The sequence below is a fragment of the Leptinotarsa decemlineata genome, unplaced genomic scaffold (assembly GCF_025532065.1).
Source record: "Leptinotarsa decemlineata unplaced genomic scaffold, Ldec_3_MD MMD2_tig00078422_RagTag_RagTag, whole genome shotgun sequence".
NCBI lineage: Eukaryota > Metazoa > Arthropoda > Insecta > Coleoptera > Chrysomelidae > Leptinotarsa > Leptinotarsa decemlineata.
In genome coordinates, this window is record NW_027412747.1 from 16124808 (window position 1) to 16151343 (window position 26536).

Here is a 26536-nt window from a genome sequence, read left to right on the forward strand (position 1 = left end):
TAACACAATAAACCAATTACTTATCAATGAGAGTAATGAGAAACAATCTATAAAATCAACTTCAAATATACTGAACAAAAACTTGTTTCAACTATTCCCCAGATCATCAAGATTTTCCTGAAAAAAAAATGGATTCATCAGTGTTACTCACACCAGCAAGTTTAAAAAGTTTTGAAGATTATTGAGGAATTGAACCCGAGGTAAGTTTATACTGTCGACGCAGTCGATGTGAAAATCATATAAGTTCTTAAATATGAAATTTTCAATCCTTAGTACCGGATAAAATAAAAATCGCCGATAACAACTGTTTACAAAAATGGTACAAAATTCGATATGAATATTTATAGACCAGTTACATGTTTCCCTGACTTCAAAAATATTCTACGACTATGCAATGGTGTCAATATACCAAGAATCGAACTACGCATTATTTGAACAAAAAAAATAAATATTGAGATCCATTTCATCACTTCCATAATTATCAACTTCAAAAATAATTGTTTTGAAAAATATCTTCTATAGCTCACCTCTTGAGTTATTTCTGCTTCTTCTTCATAACTAAGTGCTACCACAGCCAACATCAAGTTGATGAGATAAAAAGAGCCAAAAAATACTACAACTGTAAAAAAAGAAACACTTATGGGTCCACAAGCCGACAGCACCTGGAAGAGAAAAATAATTGTTAGATAGTGGGTATGGTTCAAATTCAATAACTGTGTGCATAGTCCTCAAACTTTTGAAATGAATATTGATATATCGATATTATTTTCGAATAATGATTGTTTGACATATCATTTTCAAAACCTCAAACTTGTGTCATAATAAAACTATGTCACAATGATTTGACAAGATAGTAGTTTGTTTATGCAGGTTTTCAATATTATGCCAACCCATGTCGATATAGTATATGACTGTTGTATATATAAATGTTTCTTGCAGTTGTTTGCGTATTCAGTCTATCACAATCTGAAAAATGAACAAAGCGGTTCATATTTCTTTTCTCAACCTCTCGACTTAGCAATAATAATAATAATAATAATATTTATTTACAAAAGAACAATTTTTACATGATCATAGAATATGAAAAGTATTACTTTGTGAACAAATATATCAAAAATATATTTTCCTATATAGGCTCCTGAAGACCCTGTCCATGGGTATACTTAATCATACATATACGCAACAATAAATAATGAATACTACCTAAAAAGATACACACTGCTCATATTCCAGTATAATTTTTCGAATTTTTAAAAAGTGGAAATATTACTAATAATAACAAAGACACACAAAGAAAAGAAAAACGAATAATTATAGTAATGGTTCCTTAATTTCCAATCTACTCGGAAAAACATATAGGTACATTAAACATTAACTATCTATAGCAAAGGGAAACAAAATTTCATTGTAGAAAATGGGATAAATCATTCAGGAGTATCAATCAGTTCATGGAAAATATGTCTATTTTCTGAAAGTATCCATTTCTTGAGTTCCCTCATCGAACAGTATTTGTTATGGATCGCTTTAAGAGAATTTGTCATTATGTTATACAATTTTGGTCCTAAATATGTAAAACATTTCTGACCTACTGCTTTGATTGCCCTGGGTATGGCAAGATCGGCCGATATTAAGGCCCTTGTATTCAATGGATGACTTAATTTGCTTTTATACTGTTTACGCTGAAGGATAAACAATATTGCCGTTTTGGAAAACAACTGTATGATGTCAAGAATTAGAAACTCGATATATAATGAATCAGAATAAAATCGAAATGATTTGTGATATATTATTTTCAGATTCGTTTTTGCACATTTTCAAGGGTTTAGACAATTGTTTTGGTCTCTTTCTGCCATATCTTTTACATTCAACCAGTTTTTGTCCTCATACCAACAGTATTTAGTATGAGTATGAGCTCCTTAGAGCTCATTTATATGAATATTAAAAAGTATCGGTCCAAGTACGGTGCCCTGTGGGAGACCGCAAATTATTCTTTTTTCATCACTAACTACATCCCTAATTTTCACTCTCTGTTTTCTGTTACTCAAGTGATCTCTGAAAAGATCACGGGCAACTCCTCTCATGCCTATTTTTTCAAACTTTTCCAACAAAAGCTCATGACTCAAAGTGTCAAAGGCCTTTGTTAGCTCCACAAAAACTCCAAGACATGCTTTTTTCTTATCTACATTTCCGTATATCCTACTTATAACATCAGCTATGGTATCCTGAGTTGATATATTTTCTCTGAATCCATACTGTTTAGGGGAAATAATTTTGTGTTTATTTACATAGTTCATTAATCGAAATTTTATAATTTTTTCCAATCCATGTATTACTCTCTGTACAATATTTTGCCCCAAGATTTCAAAGAACTCAGTCTGAACACATACAAGAGAAAACTGAAAAATTATTTGTTGAGGCATTGCTTCTATTCTGTCGATGACATCAGAACACATTTTTGTGGTAACATACAAGTCACTACTTCTTTTTGATTTTCAAAGTTTTTACATATGTGATTGTTGTGTAAATTTTAATTTGTGAATGTTGTGCAAATTTTAACATGTAAATTTCAAATGTAAAGCCAAACATGACTTGCTACAAACATATTGTATTATGTAACGTAGTCAAATGAATATTATTATTATTATTATCGGACCGCCCGTTTCTCAAAATTTCGTCTTCATGGATTATATAATCACCGTTTTCTTCGCAATTTTTCTGCATTTCGAGATTAATTATTTTTAATAATCTAGAGTACGAAAGTTCTAAATTTTTCGTACCTGATAGTACAATTCATCATCGATTTTCAAACTATCCACTGAAACAAATATGTTTCATATTTATGAAACTGCTACTCATCATACAAAAAGTTCAATTCTACATTTTTCCCCATTTCTACTGCATTATTCTGTCAGAATACAAGGAAACATTTCTGAAATCAACATACATAACAAAGCCACTTGAACTCGCTGCATTCTGAAGCAATTGAAGTGGTGAGAAAACAAAGAAATATGCTCTGCAACTTTTATCTTTTGTTCGGTTTTCATTTGTTGGTATTATGGATGGAAGGCGTTTCAAATTTTCGATTCATAGAGCAGGCAGCTAAAGAAATGGTCTGTATTTCCATCATCGCTGTTTTTATCAGTGAGGTTTCGAAAAGTTTGGCATTGAATTCTGTGTATAGTATTTTCAGAGGTATAGCGTGTTTCGTTGTGAATATATTATACCAGAGTTGTCGACATAGTGTTGAGATTAAGACCTCAAGTTTATGATATTATTCGTATGGAAATCACTGGTGCAGAATGCGGAAGAATACGTATTAGATGAATAATTAGAAATGAAATGGAATAACGAAATGCATAGTGCTGTTTCTAATATATTAATCTGACTGAATTATTTACATTTTTATTAATATTGATAACTTCCACACCGTATGAGAAAAAAAATGATGAATCATCAAAAATAAATCAAAATAGTGCAGGATTGTTAGTATACTCATTTCAAATGCAAATTTTCATACAGTTTTTTCTGCCAAAACAGGTGAAGTTTTTGTGTGAATTGATTTTGTAATTGACGAATTAATGTTACGGTGTCGAAAAAACTCCTTAATAATAAATACAGACAGAACTATTGTTACGTACCAAAGTATTGCCACGTAACAAACATTTGAAGGAATAATTCATGGGTACTATTCACCTTTCAAATAGACAACCAGTTCATCGGGGAGATGTATAATGGGTTGCATATCAAACATAGCAGAAATAAATGAAAACTAAAATAGCATAATTTATATAAAAAGAAGAGATTATCATTCAAAACACAAGAGGAAGAGTATATCTAGATGCACAAAGAACCGTAACAGAATGCACAGTACTTGAAACATCAAGTCTTCTCTTATTAAAAACAATTTTATTCAGTATCAGGAATTATCACTCGAACACTATCTGGCCACGTCTCGTCTGCCGATGGTACGATGCCTATATTATATCGGTAATTCCAGTAAATATGCATCCATTTGAATGCTCGTAGCAATAATTTTTGAAAATTGATCCGATTTCTGTAATTTGTTTACATTCTTTGTGGTCGATTAATCACTGGTCCAATAGTACCTTGAAATAACATTCAAAAAAATAAATCAGAGAAATATAGTGATTTAATATTATGTAGTAGTATAACTTGTTACTTACCTAAAGAATATTTATTGTACATAATCAGATATAGAATTAATTAGTAAATTGTAAACTTTATATGTGTCGTTTGTCAAATTCTTGTCAGCTGCTCAGTAAAGTAGGTATTGGATGTCACTGATTGTAGATGACTGAGCTGGTTAATTCAAGTTCCGGGCGGCAATATTTGAATTTAGTTATTTAAACGTATCACAAGTGACGTTACGCAACCGTTAACGGTCGCAACTGTTGTTATTGAATTTTCCGCGAATTTTAGAACATATAGAACAGAGGAATAGATGTAGGTAACTCCAGTGTATTGTGAGAAGCATAAAAAGGGGACAGGAAGGAAAAAAAGCAGAGGAGGGGCAGTCAGTAATGGTTGTGCATGGGAGCAACACGTCTTCTCTGTATTTTATGGTGGAATTTGTGGTTTTTACCAATTACGAAAAGCATTTCGAGTTTCAAACAGAGCAGACAATTCAAGTCGCAAGATTTTGTGTTTTCTTGCGACATCATCGACAGATTGTCGGATCCAAGGTTCCAGGCCAACTTCATTCCGAAGTCACCCCTGCTTTCTACACTGCATGGTATAAAGCAGCTTAGCAGTCCTCCATATTGCAGGAATAAGTTATAACAAGATAAGTGCTAGGTAACGCCTGGGGTGAGTTATCATATTTTCCAATTCCTGCATGCTGCAACCTTCCTTGTTGCTTACGCGACAGTCAACAGCTGAATAACAACCAGTAATAGTCATCATCGAAGAATTTCCAGTTAGCTTGATCACACCGAACGCTTCATGCATGCTATGCATAGACACATAATAGTGACATCCGCTTTGGAGAAAGCCATCTCACCGAATTAGTAATTGTCGGTTTCATATTGTTCATATGTTTCATATTTATAACAATATTTAATATACAACTGGGGTAGCTGCCATTGTAGATGAGGTGTGATCACACAAGCTCTTATTTGTTTTTAATTAGATTCAAAAGGCCTTTCCATACTTATTGTTGTGTATTAATTTATAAATCAATGAATCAGGTTATCTTCAAAACATCACCCTAGTGGTGGATTCATTTACCTTACCCACCCCCTACAAAACCGCTAGGCTAGCCGAGTGGTCATTCTTAACCAATCACCACAGTAACATATATTTTTTTGTTAGAAGTGACCATATAAATAAATTTGTTACTCATCGAAGATAAAGGTGAAATATCATCGTTTAGACCAAGATTATAATTATAAGAATTTATAACGTAACACTATCTACATGCAATTTCAATTAGTGCCAAGCAGAAACCTAGTAACAAGAAGGCAGAAATATCCAATATAAATAACAAAATACAAAAAATATTTATCAGTTATACACACTTCAGTATAATTCCATGATAGTAGGCAGTGAATTTTCAGAAATAATATTGCATTAAAACGGAAATATTGTTGTCAAAGGTTGTGGTTCTATATATTTTATCATCAGTTTTCAGCATGATTTCCGTACGCTACAGCAAGAGGCATATTAGGGAAAAAACGTCAGTCATTTCTAAGAATTAAGCGCTTTTTTGGAATTATAGTAAAATTCCTCCGCCAAATCCTTTTAAGAAACATAAATTGGCGAACGCACTGGTTATCATAGCTATAAGATGTTTCTAAAACTGTTCTAACTGGGTTGGATTTGGTTTAGATCATCTCCTGATTATGCACAGTTAGTTGACAAAACGTTACAGCGCTTTGGTGTGGAATAATTGTATTTATGTTATAAATTTTACCGTAGAGATTCCAAAAAAAGAACTTATCAAACCGGAGCGTTCGCCAATTTATGGTTCTTCAAATAATTTGGCGAAGGACGCATTGACTGGTATATTGATTTTTAATCTGCCTAATGTTACTCAAACTTTGAGTAGATCCTATCGCAGACAAATATTATCACTATATTTTGATTTCAGTATTGATTTCCCAAATTTCAAGTTTAAATCTGTTCAAAACTTGTGGACCAAAAAAAATAAAATAACGGGTTACTTGATTGATTAACGTGGTGATAACATGTCTAATAGATGAGTTACGACTTTCCTGAAATTTCAGAGTTCAATAATAAACATTCGTCATTCTTTCAAGCTCAATCGATTTTTAAATAGCATTAAAGACTTCAAATTAAAGTGTTTACTCCGTAATGACAACTTAGATATTAAATTGTACACACATTTTACATAAGTGATACATTTGTTGTATCACTTTTTGTGTAGTGAGTCATCATGAAAAAGTGAATGCAGGATTGAGAGAGGCATCATAATTTGTTTAAAAATTCCAGGTCTGTATTTGAGAAAATTTGATGAGAGTGCCCCTAATTAAACTAAGTGTCGTATGAAAAATTAAACAACTGAATATTGTAGATGCATGTGTAGCGTCATATTGACGTCGAATTAAACAAAAGAAAAAATTCTCGAAAGAAATACTTTTATACGAACGCTGATTTATACGGAAAATAGTTTTCTCTATTTCGTTTGTATTCTAAACATTCGTAATGGAATCGAATCAGATATCATTCACAGGATTCCTACACAATATAATTAATGGAAGAACTTAAATTTCACTGTGATCCTCAGTGCTAGACATCCGATGTTTCGCCGTAAAACACTTGCCTTACTGGCAGTAGCAAATAAGTATAACATTAAAAAAACACTCAATTCGTTCATAATTACAACTTTTCCTCACGGAATGGGTTGGATTGAAAGGGTATATATTTAGGAAAAAATAAATTTTGTAAAAAAAAGTTTTTGTCTTTCTACTTGTCCATCTTGATACAAAAAAATGTGGAAATCTTCCAAAGAAACAAAGAAAGCAATAAATTTCAAAAATCAACCGTTCCTTCGGAAGATTCCCACTTTTTTGTATTAAGTGGAGGAGAAAATGGTCAGAAACTTTTTTTCAGTTGAGTATACATATTTTTTCATATATTGAATAGTGAAGATACCATAACGGAAAAATAAAAATTAATGATTTGATTTTTTTCGATCATTTCGAGAAAGGCTCACGATAGTCTGGACTTCTCAATATAATCTCATTCGTATTTTGTGCCGTTACTGAGATAGCAATAGTATGGAATTGAATTGTCGCCACCGGTATACATGTGTATCTGTATCTGTAGACTAGGGAGGGTGAGTGTAAGGCCACAGCACTTAGGCCACATGTGACCCATTGTACATCCTGCCGAGGAGTTGTCCTCCTAGGTCATTGTCAATCCTGTCCTTTCCAGGAAGGTGGACAGGTCACTGGGAGACATCTTCATATCGGCAGGTGTAGGCCAAGACTCGCCGAACACACACTCTCTTATTGACGATAACTCCCGGCACTCGCACAGGACATGCCTGACCGTTTCATCTTCCTGTTCACACATCCTGCATTGAGGTGTATCCACTAGCTCCATATTGTGGAGGTGTTTCCTTAGTTGACAGTGGCCAGTCGGAAATCCTACTATTAAGCGTAGATTTTTCCTGGTCATCGCCAGTTATTTCTTCGGCGCTAGCTTCCCAGGGTTGCCAAGGGTGATCCTGGCAAGATTGCATCCTTTGACTTCATCCCATCTCTTCAGGGATTGAGCATGGGTATACATTTGGCTAGTTCCGCAGTTGTCGAAGTTATCAGGCCGTAGGTGCCACTGGGTCCTAAAATTCTCAGTCCAGCCGCTTCCTTGGCTAAAGAGTCGGCAATGCGATTACCTTTACTCCTGTCGTGCCCTTCAACTCACCTAAGGATAATGTTATTATCTACCGAGGCTTTGGCTAAATCTTGGTCACACTCTAGTACTAGCCCTGAGGCTGTTCAAGCTAATAGGGCTTGTCTGCTGTCAGTGCAGATTGTTATGTTTTTGCCAGAAATTAATTTCTTGGTTATTTCTTTTGTGGCGATTGGGATAAAAGCTAGTTCTCTTTGGATCATGCTGGTATTTCTTTCCATTCCACACTTAATCCTTAGGCTTAGTGATCTGGAGTACACTTTACATCCTGAGCCTTCTTTGGTTTTTGAGCCGTCTGTATTATTGCATCTGTAGCATCTGACTCTCAGTTTTGCTTGATTTGTTTTTTGTAGGGTTTATTAAACACAAACCTGGGTTCAACCAGTCCTACTTCAGTGGGGACTGGACACTCTTATGCCGCACCTGGTTGGAATATTCAGAGCCTCCCTAGCTCTGAGGTATATTCTCAGTGAGTGGAGGGAAGTATTTATACCCAAACCAGGTAGGATGGACTACACCCTACCAGAAGCATTTCGACCAATTAGTCTCACATCGTTTTTTTTTTCTATAGAGAGGCTATGTGAGCGGTACATAAGAGATGAAGTACTAGTTCACAACCCACTTCATCCAAATCAGCATGTATGTATATTCTCCGGGAAGGTCTACTGATTCGGCCCTCCACCATGTGGTTGGCAAAATCGAGAGACCATTGGACAACAAAGAATCCACCCTGGGTATATTTATAGATATCGAGGGAGCGTTTGATAAAACAACCTTTCCAACAATTACCCAACAACTACACTCCAGGAATGTACCCCTAGTAGTAGAAGAATGGATACTCAAGATGATCTCTAGTAGAGCAATGAGTATTGATGTAGAAGACATCACAGTGAAAGGACTAGCCATGAGGGGATGTCCACAGGAAGGGGTCTTATCACCCCTCTCCTCTGGAACACAGTTCTGGATACCCTGATCAATTACCTTAACAAAAATGTATTCTACACAATGGCATACGCAGATGACATAGTTATCTTGTAGACCGGCGAATTTGTAAACACACTGTACGATAGAGCGAAGGATGGGCTCGAATTAATAATAGAAACATGGTGTAAGGAACACTCACTGTCGATCAACCCCAAGAAGACTGAGATGGTCCTTTTCACCAGGAAAAGAAGTTCAACGGGCTTAAAACCTCCCGAAATCTTCAAAAGCAAACTAAACTTCTCCGAAGAGGTGAAATACCTTGATACTATCCTCGACAGGATGCTAACATGGAACTCTCTTCTACAGAGTAGAGCAAAAAGAGCATACGTGGCCTATGAGCAATGTCGGAGGACAGTGGGACGCAAATGGGGTCTTTCACCCCGTGTGGTCACCTGGATCTACAATGCAATAATAAGAGCCATGTTGACGTATGGAGCCATTGCATGGGGACCTAAAGTTCTACAAGCAACGGCGATCCAAAAATTATATCAAATACAGCGACTGGCTTGTTTGAACATCACAGGAGCCATGAGAACAACACCAACCGCGGCAATGCAATTAATTACGGGTCTGACCCCTCTGCACCTGTACGTTAAGGAGGTATACACGTGTATGTTTCTTATTATTATATTTCTATTCAAATTAGCATCAACTGATTGAATTATTTCATTGATGCAATTCGTCACATTTCACGTAAATGGCCGTTTTTGTAATTGTCCCCATTTTCGTAAAAGAAAAAAATCAATCAATTTGATTCGATTTGTTTCACATCATTACCCACACCAGTTTGGATCAGCTATTATAGCTGCCAGAACAAATCCCACTTCCCCATGCTGACGTACGCCCCGTCAACGCAACAACATTTAATTTCATGCATTGATCCCTGCTTAGGTCGAACACTAACCATATTATAAACGTTCTCCCAGTAGTCGAGCGTGATAAGTTGAAACGTAGTGAGCATCGACCAGAGAAAATTATCAAAGCTCGTGTAGCCGTGATTCGGATTGCCTCCGGTGCAGAGACACGTGTGCGTCGGCGGGCAGTGCCTAGATCCGGTGACGTTGCCGCACAGGTACGGCTCTCCCGTTGAGTTCCGTCGCAGCCAGTTCGAGGGGTCCTGGGTGTAGCTGAAACAAAAATAAAAAATTACGAATACGATTTTTTTCGTTTTTCACTATAGAACGGTGGAAAACAATGAGCAACTTTGGTCTTATATGATTAAAAATAAAAAAATATTATTTAAGTAACACATTATTTACTTATTTATTTATTTATTCTAAATTTGGAATACAAACAAGTAAATACCCATAGAAGCATCCACTGATAGTAGTGGTTACAGAGATACACGGTGTCAACAGATACAAGAAATAATAAAAATTAATGAATTAATGAATTTCGTACATACTAAGCAATTATTTTTGCTATGTGTTGAATATTCTTTTCATTGTTATTTTGAAGGAATTCAACTTAATAGAGAAAACATTTACATTACTACAATATTTGTTGAAAGAAAGAATCACACATTCTAGTAATTGGGGAGTTTTTGCCCAAATTTGTGCTGAAATTCGGACTAGCAAGTAATTTTCTGTTTCTAGTGTTCCTATGAGGAACGTGATAAAAAATCATTGATACTAGATTGGGTGAGTCATAAGAGTTTGTTATAATTTTATAAATGAAAACTAAGTCGGTTATTATCCTTCGTTGTTCTAGAAGCTGTATTTTGTAGTGAGATCGGATTTCGCTAATGCCAAGTGTTACATAAGTCTTCGCTATTTTGAAATGCAAGAACCTTACAAATCTGTTCTGGAGTCTTTCTAATCGTAATTCATGTGTATTATAATGTGGGCTCCATATGACACTTCCGAAATTAAGTTTACTATAAACAAATGCATAGTAAATAGATTTGATTGCTGCCTCGTTGTTGAAGTCTTTGCATATTCTGCAGAAAAATCCCAAGGTTTTGCTGCTGGAATTTATTACATAATCCAAGTGAGGATTGAAAGTCATTTTTATATCAAAATAGATTCCAAGATCTTTAATTTGGTCTACTCTGTTAATAATATTATTGCCCAGGGAGTATTCAAAATGTATCGGTATGTTGTTTCTGAAACCAGATATACATGCACATTTATCAATATCAAGTTTTAATTCATTGAGGTAGCAGTATTCTAAAAAAGCATTGAGGTCTTCCTGAATTTTTGAACAACCTCTAATCGTCGTTGATTTTCTGAAGATTTTCAAGTCATCTGCTTGCAGTAGTACTTGTGAATGCTTGAAACAATCTTTCAAATCATTTATAAATACTAGAAACGTTAATGGACCCAGATGTGAACCTTGAGGTCTCCCGAGGTTACCACAAATGGTGCAGATCTGTATCCATTTACGCTCACTAGCTGACTGCGATTGTGAAGGTAGGATGAAAGCCATCTAAGGAGATATCCGTGTATACCGATCCCAGCAAGTTTTGAAATAAGAAGGTTATGGTCGACTTTATCAAATGCCTTACTGAAGTCAGTATACACTTAGTCCACCTGTGCTCGATTGTCTGATGCAGTTGAAATGTAGTCGGCATATATTACTAAATTTGTTTCTATGGCCCTGTTGGAGAAAAAACCATGCTGGCATTCTATGATTGATGACTTGATATAGTAAAACATAGAGTCATAAACGATGCTTTCGAAAAATTTGCTGAAAATGGACAGTTTACTGATACCTCGATAATTTATTACTGAGTCTCTATTACCAGAGTTTTTATAAATCGGGACTAGGAGAGCAGTTTTACAAACCTCTGGGAAAGCACCAGACTGCATGGATTTGTTGAATAAAATGCTCAAGGCATAGCATAGACCAGAGGCACAGTTTTTAACGAAGTATGCTGGGTAACCATCGATCCCAGCACCCTTATTCACATTGAGTGACTTCATTTTCTCTAATATGATTTCTGGAGTGAACTATATTGAATTTAACAAATTGTTATTGCTGAACTGAAGAGAAACATGATATATTTGCTGATAGGGCTCGTAAACGCTGCGAAAATATGTGTCAAATAGGTCGCATATACTTTCACTATTTTCAGCAAACGTATTGTTGAAGCTGATTTTGTTAGGAATACCTACATCATTTTTACATGAAGTTACATATTTCCAGAACTTTTTGGGACACGTTTTAATTTCGTTTTGGATATTATCTGTATGAGTTTTATGATCATTAAACATAAGACTTTTACTCGTTCGTCTCAGAATTCTGAATTCCTCATAGTAATATCGATTTTTGTATTTTTTCCATTTTCCAGGCAATTGAATTTTTGTTTCACGCAATTTATACTATAGTATAGTAGTATAGTATCGATTATAGTATCGATATTCTTTATATAAATTTTAGGAACATGCTGTACCCTCTTCTAATATTTTATAAAATACAGATATCCCCTGATTGACTGATGGATTGGAAAAATGCTCATCCCAGTTATAATTCAGGAATAAATTACTGAGCTCGTTATAATTAATTACCTCTTTTGAAATTATGAAAATTCGAAATTGCTCTATCAAGTACTTTAATTCTTGGATAACTGAAATAAAATTCAATTGGTGGATGATAGGAATAGGTAATGCCATATCACTGTTTTCTAAGTTTGTCACTTGGATTTTCGAACAAAAGAGTGAATCTAATATTCTATTATCTACATTTGTCACACTGTTATATTGGGAAATGTCACCAAACGATGAGAGGTCAATCAAAGGGGAATTTTTCTTATCAGTGTTCGTTGGAACAAAAAAAGTGTTACATTTACTGGGAACCCATTTAATATATATGGAAAGTTGAAGTCTCCAAATATAAGTATCGGAACACTTGTAAGTTCATCAATATTTTGTTGAAGTTTTGAAGCAAAACACGTTCTTGCGTAGTCATTCCTGGGTGGTAAATAAACACAGCAAATATGTAACTTGAAACTATTGTCGTCTTTGAAGATAGTGATCCATAAATCTTCTGCTTCACTTTGAAATTGTTCTCGAAGCACAACTTTAATTTGTTTTCGAACACCTATTAGGACACCCCCTCCAGATTTTTTTTACATCAGAACAAAAGGCACTTTTCTGATCACGCCGAAAGAGATTGTACTGAGACACATCAAAAACTTCGGAGTCGCAAATTTCATTATAAAGGTTAGTTTCAGTATTCAGATAAAGATCAGCCAAAATATTCAATGTATTGAGTTTGAATTCCGTCAGTTGAGAAAGTAATCTATTAACATTCTGTCCGTATATCATAAACTTATCCATGGAAAGAGTAACTACTATAGCAAACGTGATCTGTAATCGTGAAGCACAATTTACATTTTATTGATTGAGCCTTGATTTGTTATGGCTATTATTCTGGAAGAATCAAACTGTTTACAGAAAATTACACCATTTTTCACCCAGACATACTTGTATTCCTTGTTTTTCGCAGCTAGCCTAACTTCCTCATACAATATTTTGTTTGCTGAAGTTAAATGATCGTTGATATAGAATGCATTTGAGATTTCATCCAAAGACATTTTAGGGAAAGTACCATTAGCGATATGTTTTGTCTTGACTGCCCTTAAGAAGCGCTCCTTTTCTCTCCTCGATGTAAATCTAACGATTATATTGTTTGCTTTATTGTTTGCATCTCATCTCATCTCGTCTCGTCTCGTCTCGTCTCGTCTCGTCTCGTCTCGTCTCGTCTCGTCTCGTCTCGTCTCGTCTCGTCTCGTCTCGTCTCGTCTCGTCTCGTCTCGTCTCGTCTCGTCTCGTCTCGTCTCGTCTCGTCTCGTCTCGTCTCGTCTCGTCTCGTCTCGTCTCGTCTCGTCTCGTCTCGTCTCGTCTCGTCTCGTCTCGTCTCGTCTCTTCTCATCTCATCTCATCTCATCTCATCTCATCTCATCTCATCTCATCTCATCTCATCTCATCTTATCTTATCTTATGATACAGTCTTGAATTTCAATATTATTTGTCCACTATCGAATCACAGTGGCCCGTCACAGTGAACATTATACGGCATACTGTAGACACACATATACCAGGTGACACAAATATAAAAATTTATGTTTATCATTGATTTCCCAAAAATCTATTGTACTCTATTCAATCTCTCGTAATTCATTATTTTTTTTTTATTTCAAAAATAACCGCATCAACCGCGAAGGGTTATTAGCGGGGAGGAACAATTAGGTATAATTATATTTTATGTAATATATGAATAGATTTCAAGAAGGTTACTAAAGAGTGAAAGTTCACCATGTCTAGGGTAGAATTGAGATCACTGGGAAGTCTTGCTTCTTTTCTTTCATATTCAAAAACTGGGCACTCCAGGATAATGTGTTCCACACTGTTGATCACACCACAAATATCACACTCCGCAGCATCTTCTTTCTTCATAAAGTGTTGATGTGTTAGTCTTGTGTGTCCGATTCTGAGGCGAGTAAGAATGACTTGATGTCTTCGTTGGGCTGATTGGTAGTTCTGGAAGCGCATGTAGGAATTTATCTCACGTAATTTATTTTTTACTGTTCGACATTTATCTACCCATATACCACTTCATCACTCACATTCTCTTAGTTTTGATAGTAGTACAGTTTTATATTTTCATAGTTATATAGGTGGAAGGGAGTTTTTTCCTCGTACTAGTAGATAAATAAATACATGAGTGAATGAAAAAATAAAGATTCATACTCAATTTTCTTCTATATTTATATTGAAGGTACTACATTAAACGTTATTTGATGTTGAGGAGTATATTGAAAAATGCAACATGAAAAAGTAATTATATATGTAAATTTCGCAGTCTATAACCCATATCGAAAAAACCACTAACCAAAGTTACGAGTTTCCACTTACTTGAACCAAGTTTCATAGGAAGCGTTGTGATCGTCCATCTTCAGCACACATTTGTTACGGAGTTCCCCCTTGTACACCTGCAGCGCAAACAAGGCGAATACCATCAAACAAAAGATCGTGAGGGTCATGACCTCGGCCAATTGCTTGAAGGAGTGAAGGAGAGCGTTTATGATGGTTTTCAGGCCTGGAAAGAAAATAATGCAATGATCAGTAGCGTAGCTGACTGAGTAATGCTGAAATGCATAGCAGATGACGGTACTTATATCGTACCGATTTCAATAATTGTTCCCACGATAATAATCCATTATCCGAAGTTATGTTGTTTTGAATTATAATTGAGTATTTATTGTTATTTGCTTAGGAATCTGGGGACAAACAATCTCCATTGAATTAAATGAGCACATGATCCACACACTTGAAAAGTCTGACATATATTGCGCACAATACAGTGAACACCTGAAATATTGAAGAAATTCATTATATGAAAAATTGTGACATTTGCCAATTTCATTTATCAGTATGCCAGCTGCTCAAAACGCATATTTTTAAAAAAATTTCTCAACCATAATTTTCAATAAAACTGAAACGTAATTTTGAACAAAAAAAGATGGTTGAAGTTTCATATTATATCTTACTTGAGTTACATGAGTTTTCATATGTTCAGTTCGAAAACTTCAATATATCTATCTATGAGAAAAAATTCTGCATCTTTACTAGAATATTTGTCTGGAAGAATTTGTATTGAAAGTTTTCTTATCAATTTTTGTTCAGAATAAGATTCAATAATCAATTCGGTCATACATTTTTCGAAATTCAGGTTCAGAGCAATAATTTTATATGTAACAGAAATTACTCCTGATAGACTGTATTTGGAAATTGATTCTCTAAATATATTCAACATGTCAGATGGAGAACAGAAAAATTAAAAAAAAATCGAAAATGAAGATCAGTTTCATAATTTTGAAAATTGTCCAAAGAATTATTGGAAGCAAGAAGTGGGACTGCCAATGGGATCGCCTCCGGTTATAGCCAACATATATATGAAGTGGTTTGGAGCTCTGGCCATTGAAGAAGCCCACAAGAAGCCCCGAGTCTGGTTTAGATACGTGGACAACACCTTCATAATATGGAACCATGGGAATGCAGAACTGGACATTTTCCTGAAACTCATCAACTACTTGAGTCCCTTCATCACTTTCACAATGAGGAAGGAAGTCTACAATGAATTGCCATTCTTAGACGTTTTGGTGAAGAGGACCGACACTAAATGGGAAACATCTGTATACCGAAAATTCACTCACACGGGACAGTATCTGAACCAGGAATCGAACAGTGGTTCGATTCCTGGTTCATAATAATTAATCGACTAAGAGAGAAGTCATTAAGTCTCTAGTAGATCCTGCTTTCGGGCTCTGTAATACAAAGGAAGGTCTCGAAAAGGAACTAGGCATCATCAAAAATTACTTTCAACAGAATGGTTACTCCAAAGTGATGGTGGAACCGACTTTGGCTGGAAGACAGCAAAAGCCTCACAAGGAAGGGAAGCCGCCACAACTAGTACTTGTACTTCCCTACATCAAAGGATATTCGGAAAGGATATGACTAATTGGGTTCAAGTATAACATCAGAACCTGCTTCAGATCTGGGAACACTATCCGTAGCAGCATCACGAAAACTAGGCCACCAAACGTGGACTGCGATTCTGACAATTATATTCACCGGATACCCTGCGGTGAATCATACATCGGTGAAACTAAGAGGCTATTAAAAGTTTGCATTGCTGAGCAAAAAAAACACACACAGCTAGGAGAAACCAGCAAATCAGTAATAGCACAACATGTTTGGACTCATCAACATAACATCAAGTGGTCTCAAGCTGAAATCATCCACAAGGAGGAACACTGGTTTATGAGAAAATTCAAAGAAGCCGCATACATGTTGTCCAACAACGCATTTAGCCAAGCTAGCGTAGAGATACGCAACATATGGAAACCTGTAATCAAGTGGAATACGACCAACTCCCGCCAACCGGTCAGTTCCAGCTAAAACTAATGAAGCGGTGAGAGGAAAGAGGAAATAGGTGAAAGCACTCGAATGACCTATAAATAGTCAGATCTTGGAGCAATAAGTCCAGTTATCACCCGAAGACAATTGTGGATACTAACAATCGAAACGTCGTGAAGTAACTTTGCTTGTAATCTCTTAATCTTCATTTTCAGTTCAGTTGTTCTATTTTTACTTGTATTTTATTTCAGTTATTCAATTTCAGGTGTTTTTGCTCAATATAATTGTTATATAAGAAAGTGGAAGTCCGAACTAATGAAAAACATACTGGAGCATTAGTATTACGTATATGTAAATTTTGGATAGCAGGTCAGGTGACAGGCTGAAAGAAATATTTACTGTATAAGATAAATGATTGGCATTCATTCACCTATTATGTCATTACGATGTCATCGATGACATAAGCAGATCAAGCTTATTCCGTGACATTCAAAATCGTAATTCATGAATGAAGTGTGTGTATTTTCTATAATGTTATCCAATTTGGTACTGAAGAGCCTCAGGGCAAGTGTCTTAAGGCGAAACATCGGTGTATACCATTGAGGGTGACAGTGTTCTATGTGAGTACAATTTATTACCATTCATTCAAAGTAGAACTCATGTGAATGATATCTGATTCGTATTCCACAACAAATGTTCGAAATACAAACTGAGTAGAGAAAAGTATCTTCTGTATAATTCAGTGTTCATATAGAAGTATTTGTTTCGAAAGAATTATTTTCTTTCGTATAATTCAATGTTTATATGAAAGTAGCTGTTTCAGGAGGACTTTCTTTCAGTTTGTGTCTGAAAGTTACTTCTTTGCATGATCTATACATTCATGTATAGAGTTTCAAATTGATTACTTCCTTCCTTTCTTTGAAAGATTCTCTCATCCCTTTTTTTTGTATCAGATGGAGTAGTAGAAAGTGTTTTTTGCTTTTCGAAAAATAAAAGATTTTAACAGATCTTCAACATGGCTTCAAAAAAGCCAGATCAGTTGAGAATGCTACGGCTAGTAAATTCAAGTTCATTTACAATGAAATTGATAACGGTGAGTATGTGATATTGATATTATTCGACTTGGCTAAAGCATTTCACTCAGTAAATAATGACATAATGGTTAGTAAATTATGTAACATTGGCATTAAAGAGTTCTTCTTTGAATGAATAAAATCATTTATGGCAGATAGGGAAATGGTAGTGACTGTGAATAATGCAGCATTTGAAACTCAAAATATTATTCTTGGAATAGCAATGGGGTCAATTTTGGGTGCACTGCTTTTCTCTGCCCATAATAATAATTAACCGTCTTATTCGTAGACACTACTAGCATAATATTTTCTGATGAAACCAAAAAAAAATATTCAGGATGATTATGATGTCTTGGTGTGATAGAAATCAACTGAAACTAAATGAAATGAACCATTTTGACTTCTCGTTGGAAACAGTAAAACTCAACATTATCCAGCTTGAGGAAACTATTTGGTTTATTTATTGATGTAACCACGTTTTGGGAGTACCATATCGATTATGCTTGTGAAAAAATAATCAAGCCATATTTGCAGTACGTCAGATTAGAGAAGTGTTCATTTCAGATTATGTCAAGATATACTTATGAATTAATGTGGGCTTTTTCTTTGAGGGCAACGCATATATTTATTCTTTGGAAAATGCTGAACTATTTTCAATATTTCATCTAGGAAGAGCCGTAGACTTGCTTTCTGTAATAACAAAATATTTCCTTCACTCTGTTCATCTATATATATATATATATATAAATGAAATATCAGACGAGCTTATTAGAGAAACAAAAAATTAATACCATAGAAATTATATTGAAAATGGGAGAAATGATTAAAAAAATCTGGCAAATTGTTAATGAAATATTAACCGACTAAGATCCTACACCTATTAACTTGATAAAAACAAAAAATAAAGAAATCGCCAAGGACCCGGTTGAAATAACAAATAGTTTTAACAATTATTTCATTTCTGTAGGTGGAGATTTGGCGCGAAAAATAAATAAAAATCCAGATTATTCCGAAAGGAAGAGTATATGTAACCACTCCATTTTTCTGCAATCTATAATTGAAAACGAGATAAATATCACAACTCAAAAATAAAAGGTATGATGATATCAAAGAAGAATATCTGAAACTGGTTCCTGATTATACCTGATTATCGAAACCACTAAAACATCTAGTGAATATGTCATTAGAGCAGGAATGTTTTCTCTTAGCTCTCAAAATGGCTGTTATAATGCGTATATATAAAAGTGGAGAAAAAACCGATGTAGCAAACTATAGACCAATCTCACTCATAACTAGTCTTGCTAAAGTTCTCGAGAAGGTTATTCAAAAAACACCAGTTGTTTGCTGTTTTCATAAACCTGTCGACCACTCTATCTTACTGAATCTTCTGGACGATATGGGAATTAGAGGTATAACGAATACTCTTTTCAAAAGTTATCTTTACAACGAGAGCAAAGGGTAAAAGTTGGCGATCATATAAGTGGAGAGGAAATTATTACATGTGGTATGCCCCAGGGGACGGTGTTAGTACCAATCCTATTCAATATTTACTTGAACAACCTTCTTCTACAAGACATCAACTCCAACATTTTGAGTTTCGCCGATGATACTGTGTTGTTTTGCGAACACGAAAACTGGTTTAATTTGAAAGAGAAATTAGAACATGACCTTCGTCAAATCCAATTGTGGTTCGACCACTGGCTCTTACCTATTAACTTTGAGAAAACCTATCATGTACCATTCATTAGTTATGACAACCAGAATATGACATCAAAATCTCCAGTACGAAGCCAAAGTTCGATCTTCAAATGGAAAAAAACCAAAAAAAGCACGCCCAGTTTGATCAAATGTACAGGTTCTGTACACTGTTTTTTTTTCGATTATCGTGGCATATCGTGGCAGGAGTTCTTGCCACATGCTGGATTCCCTATTCTTGATATATTAAACATGTAGGTAGAACGTGTACGATGAGGAGAAATGTTGAATGGAGTTGCATTAAGAATTTCTGAAGAGTTTTTTTCTATTATTTATTATTTTGTATAGAAATATTATACAGTTCAAGCTCCTTCCTTGTTCCAAAGATAATATTTTAAATTTTGATCCCAACTGGTATGTTCTTATGGTATTATAATCAGGCCACACATGATGCTGTTTCAAGTATAAATGTCTTAGTAATTTATTCTGGACCTTTTCCAATTCATATATATATATATATATATATATATATATATATACTTTTGATATTCCCCGGACCAAATAATGAAAGAAAATTCTAGTTTAGGCCTTGCTTACTAAAGAATAATAAAGTAGCTTAATCGTATGTTTACTCGATAAGCACGATACCCGTCTGATTGATATGACTAGAAAAAGAGAATTCCGAATTACAACTTACTTCAAGATATTTTACTTCTGTTTTTCTTTCTAGGATCTCCCCATTCATTTGATACGCAAAACTAATTGGTTCTTTCAGACGAGTTATTGAGAGCACCGAACATTTTTTCAAATTGAATTATGATTTATTCTTTTGACTCCATTCCATAATAGAATCCTTCTGGAGTCCTATACAATTCCGAACTGTTTTTACTTGTCTGAATAACTTCAAGTTGTCATCAAAAAGCAAGCAATCTGAAAATTGACCATGAGAGGGTAAATCGTTTATGAAGAGTATGAATAGAAGTGGTCCTAAATTCGCCCCTTGAGGAACACGCGAATTTGCTCAAAATTTACCAGATGTATTTCTATCGAATCTGACAATGAATTGTCCTTCTTGTAGATAATTTTTATCAATTCTAAAAAATTGCTTGACAATCCATTTCTGCTTATCTTTTTCAAGAGTACTCCATGATTAACCTGACCAAATGCTTTATGGAAATCTGTGAACACAGTGTCCAATTGTGATTTATTTTCTATAGTGCTGAAAGATTCATTACTGAATAGTAATGAATTTGTGGTAATTGATCTTAGGCTGATGAAGCTATGCTGTTGAGGTACTATGTAATGCACGATATTATGAGTTGATAAAAGCATCGAGGAGACTGTAACAAAGTTTTCCCGTTAACAACGGATTGTTCTCAGTACGCCATTGATTCCTCTGGTGTGAATTCAAAGCCGTTGCTTATCTCGTTGGCGAGAAGTCAGAAGGATGTTTGCCTTGCTGACTGTTTGGATCAATAAGGAAAACTTTTTATTAAATCACGCCGTGACGAGCTGAGAATTACTAGAATAGGGATAGAGTGAGAGAAGAAAGTAAGCGAGTTACCATTTACTCTTTTGATTTGAAAGTTCTTAAAGACATACACTAATGACGCATTCAGAGGTATAAGAGTGAGTAGGACAAATTACTGTATATAAAGAAATTCCATCGAGTTTTTATAGAAATTTGTTATTCAGGTGCCTGTTTGAAAAAATAAAACACAAGCACTACAGGAAAATCCTTAAGGCGCTCTGAGAACGGTGCCTGTGCAAAAGTAGCGATTCGCATTAGATTTGCATCGCTGGAGTTTTTAATTTGAAAAAAAGTTCTCAATAATTCAATTCCACATAAATACAGTTCTCCAAATATAAGAGTTTTTAAACAGTGAAGTTCAAGGTGTACTGAGTTGAACCTCATAATGATGAGCAGCCACAGTACGTCGCGTATTTCTGATATGTACCGCTCTTGGTGGAATCAAATGTGCCAAGTCATTTGAACACTTCCCGTGAAAGTATCTACAGAAGAGGGACACATTTCCAACTTTTCTTCGATGTTTTAGACCAGGGGTCTCCAAACTTTGAAGCCTTCGGGCCATAATGATTTTTTCAGTTTGTTCCAAGGGCCAATTTCTGCCCTTAACTATATTTCTAGACTAGGTTAGTCGCAAAGTGCGTGACCTAAGCAACCTTACGCTTTTTTTGCATTTCAATTATTATTGTGTATTGTGACACTTAACGACATCTAGTGGCGAGTAGTGGTACTATGTACTATCTTTTCCAGCTACCCGCTAGGTAGCATTAGGCGTAATTAAATATTCGGAATTACCGCGTTGGTTCGAGAAAGTTCTGGTTCTAGCTAGTGTATTCCGATCACCTCGAGATGGCAGTAATAATTGCATATAAAAAGGCTAGCGGCGCAGGAAGGAGAAGGAAGCGAAACTGTCTGTTGTGAAATAAAATAACACCTGTCAATAAAAGTATTTTGATTTGACTTATTGTTTTTATGTGTGATTTGTTAGTATGGAAAAGAAGCGAAAATCGACAGTGAATGCAGAACATTCCAAGAAAAATGGAACTTTCAGTATTTTGTGATTGAGTCCAGTAATAAGGCTCTATGTTTAATTTGTAATGAAACCATAGCTGTTCTTAAAGACTATAACATTAAACGACACTATGAATCGCAACATCTTCAAAGTGACTCCAAGTATACAGGAAGTTTGCGGAAGGAAAAATCTGAAGCTTTGAAACGCGGACTCAAATCGCAGCAATCTTTGTTTACCAAAGCGAATACTGAAGATGAGTCTGCAACTCGCGCCAGCTTTCGTGTGGCTCTTGAAATCGGAAAACGTGACAAACCATTCACCGATGGAGAAAAGATAAAAGAATGCTTGATTGCAGTAGCCGAAGAAATATGCCCCGAAAAGGTAAATTTATTTAAAAGTGTCAGTTTATCAGCAAACACCGTGGCTCGGAGGGTGCAAGACATCGTAGAAAATATATCATCTCAACTGTCTGACAAAAATGGACATCATGAGTGGTTTTCTCTAGCATTGGATGAGTCAACGGATGTGACAGATACTGCTGAGGTGTGGATTTTTATTCGCGGAGTAGATACACTACATACACTATGAAGTGTATGAAGAACTTCTTGATATTGATAGTATTCACGGCACGACAACTGGGGCAGATATTTTTAAGGGAGTAGAAAATGCCATTAATAAAAAGAACCTTCGATGGAGAAATTTGAAATCTATAACAACTGATGCAGGCAAAAATATGTATGGTAAAAATAAAGGAGTGGTTGCACTTGTGTCGAAGGCTGTAGAAAATGATGGTGGTTCAAAACCATGAGTCTTACATTGTATCATTCATCAACAGTCCTTGTGCGGAAAATGTTTGGATATGTCTGAAGTTCTAAAACCAGTCATATCAGTTGTTAACTTCATCAGATCCACTGGGCTGAATCACCGACAATTCCGCGAGTTTATTCAACAGATTGGAGAAAATGATTTACCATATCATACTGCCATATGCTGGCTTAGTTGCGGAAAAGTCTTTAAGCGCTTTTTTGAAATTCGAGCAGATATCGAAATTTTTTTAAATAAGAAGCAGCGCCCTTTTGCCGATTTAGAAAATAGTGAATGGATGTGGAAGTTAGCTTTCTATGTCGATTTGACAAATCATATGAACGAACTGAATTTGAGATTGCAAGGAGAAAATCAGCTTCTCCCTGATTTATACACCAATCCTTCAGGCAGAAAATAATACTATTTCAATCGCAATTACCTAAAAAATGTTTCACACATTTTGAAACATGTGAAATATTCAGCCACACTACAAAGACTGAATTTCCCGTCAATTTTGCAATCGAAACTTTGAGTGCTTTGAAGATAAATTTTTATATTCGTTTTTCAGATTTTGATGTCACTGCGAATGAAATTGAGCTTTTTCAAAATCCTTTTGATTCTGACATTGAAACCCTGGCTCCGAAAGTCCAAATGGAAATTATTGATTTACGGTGCAGTGATATGCTTAAGAACAAATATCAAAATGGAACAATTTGATAATTTGCATAAATTTGCTCGTGAGTTGTTTTCTGTTTTTGGTAGTACTTACTTGTATGACAAAATGTTTTCCAAGATGAAGTACACAAAGAATGTTTACAGATCTCAATTAACCGATGAGCATCTTAAATCTCTTTTGATAATTGGTACAAGTAAAACTGATCCACAACTACAAAGTATTGTCGGTAGAAAATCACAATTACATGAATCTCATTAGTTTTTTCGTTTTACTGTGATTCATTTCAATTATTTGTTAGTTTTTAATATGCTTAAACTTAGATACTTGAGTTAAGTTTTATTTGTCATCATTTCTGTCGTTAAGTTTTACCTTGCAAGTAAATAAAACCGAGTAATTATCATTCTGTTTTCTTCTTCAACTTATCACCGCAATAGTAACAACAATTAGGTAATTATTGGCTGTCGCGGGCCGAATTGATGACACTGGCGGGCCGGAATTGGCCTGCGGGCCGTAGTTTGGAGACCCCTGTTTTAGACTATCAAGGTTGCGAGTGATGTTCACGTCTCCAATTAGATAGATGGCTCTTTTCTAGATGGAATCCAGAAGGTTCAGGATAAGCTCCATACATGAGAACAGTACTCCAAAGGAGGTCTAATCTGAGCTTTATACAGCATCAAAAGTTGCTGAGGTGTGTACAGTTTTCTGGTTTGAAACAGTGTTTCAATCTTTTGCAACTTTTGCAATTCCAGCGACATGGTTGTGCCAAATGGTGTCCATTTTACCCCTTCAACAAACATACCGAAGCAGAAAACGGACATTATTATGGCCGATTCAGAAATATTTATGTTTATGGAGAAAATTGATGCATGGGTTTTTGCAGCATTGGAGTGAACCGGGTTACTTTTACCCCAATTCGAAATCACTTCTAACCTCCTACTGCCGGTGAAGATGTGCATCCACAGCCGATGTCCTGGAATCCAAATGGAATGTTGAGACAGTGTGCTGTCGTCAACAAAGCAATACATTGGATTATTGTTTTTTTTAATAAGTCGTTGATATACGATGAAAAGAGGGTTGGAGACAATATATTTTTAATTACTCAGGAAATTACGGAAACTTGTGATAGTTAAAGTGAATAACCGAATATCCGTTTTCAATAGATACTTTGATATTGAGTGCATTAGAAAAAGCTTTTTGTCTTTATAACGACATGGACCATTTGTCTGCGCGGACAAATGCCTCAGTTGGTGAATGAGCAGTAAAAAACACAATATTCAATTATTATGACGGAAACTGTTCTCTATTCAGAGTTTCACGTCATTAAAATGAATTTTGTGGTGCCTAGGAGGTGTATTTCATAAAAAAATCTATCGTTTCGATTTTACTCTCGGAGAGAAAAAATACAATGTTGCGGAATGTACGACATAGGTAATTACTGAATACCTTGTACAAAAACGGAATAACGAAACATCTTGCATGAATGCATAATTCTGTTTTTAACGGTTTCGTACATAACTTTCTTCTGCAGGCAAGAAGTTTATTCAAAATGTTCCTGATACGACTGTATCCCGCTTCATTTAATTAACAAAGTTGGGAATTAATTATGGAAGGTTTCATTATGCGAAAATGGTGTTGTTTCTTCTGTACCAATGAATAGAAGACTGAGAAATATTCAAAACCTTCCTTTGATATTCTACGTAGTTGAGTTCTGTATTTGAAATACTAGTCAAATTCAATGGAGGATATTCCTACTTCAATAGACCGGATGGAAAATTACAAAGAAAAAAAATCAAGAACAATTCACTGAATATAGAATCAGTTCTATCGCCATCCCACGCATAAACGGTGCATGGGATGGCGATGTCACAGTGTGTGATAATTACTGAAAAAGCGTGACAATGAAAAAATATAAATATAACTTGGAAGTACTGTTATGAGTACTTGTACCTCTCGTACAAGTTGGAGCTGAAATACGTCGCTGAAAATCAACTTTCCGATTTAACTGCCACACTGAAAGAAAGTTTTTCGAATTTTGAAAAATGACATGTTTGAGAGGGAGGTATGACGGTAATTTTGGACCATCGAAATGGTATGGTGTGGTGAATTTCGTACAAGATCATAAAAAAAAATCATTTAAGAAACAAATCAGCCTAAATACTCACCAGAGAAGTATGACAAATAGCAAACGCCGGATTCTATTTTGTTAAAATACCGATAAATTCACGAAATTTCAAGAAAGAAATTGTTTGACACCTCCAGATTTTCGAGCAATTTAGATTAATTATACTACAATTGCGTCCCGTGCACCATCGGTGTATGAACTCCCCTAAAAGCTCCATATTTTAAAAACAATTCACGGTCTGTCTTTACGATTCACAGCGCAACTCTACATTCAGTAATACAACAAATTGGTTCATTTGTGGTCCATTTGCTGGTAATTTGAAATCCAATTTAGGACAGAAATCGATTTCTCATTATTAATTTTTTCTTTCAGTTTTCATCTGAAAGGAACTTCTGTGCACCTTGGGTTTTTATTAACTTGTTCGATTACTTTCTTCCTTTCCTTCAGAGTTTCTTACTTTTTATATATTGATGCGAGAGAATTTGGACAATATTTCCAGAGAAATTGAAAAATCCATGACAGCTATAAAATCTGAAAATCAGTTGTATGTAATTGTACAATTTTGTTCGGAATATTTTTATACCCAAAGTTATAAATATTATTATTATTGATATTTCGATCTGTATAATTTTACTTTTGACTGTATACGTTTCTTCGGCATTCAGATGGTGTAAGATGCTTCCATCTACGAGCTGCACATCCTCTCCGTAGTCCCCGCATCGTCCTCTTTTAAGATCTACCATTGCACATTTGTCTATCCCGAATTTCATACCGATAGCATGCGTGTACTCTTCCATCACCCTGATGGAGATCCTTCTCTCCAGAGGCATAACGTTTATGGTCATCCATATGAAACAAATGGAAGATCACAGTTATACCCTCGT

The 26536-nt window shown here is 35.2% G+C and overlaps 1 protein-coding gene across 1 annotated transcript in view; it reads right to left on the reverse strand.

Annotated features, from left to right (window-relative positions):
• LOC111503873 (sodium channel protein 60E) overlaps positions 1-26536 on the reverse strand; it is a 331231-nt gene that overhangs the window by 90118 nt on the left and 214577 nt on the right. Inside the window, exons 4-6 of the mRNA XM_074186486.1 lie at positions 14739-14922; positions 9785-10007; positions 528-662 (exon numbers count right to left, since the gene is read on the reverse strand). Of these exons, the coding sequence (XP_074042587.1) occupies positions 528-662; positions 9785-10007; positions 14739-14922 (542 nt within the window). The remainder of the gene's footprint in view (positions 1-527; positions 663-9784; positions 10008-14738; positions 14923-26536) is intronic.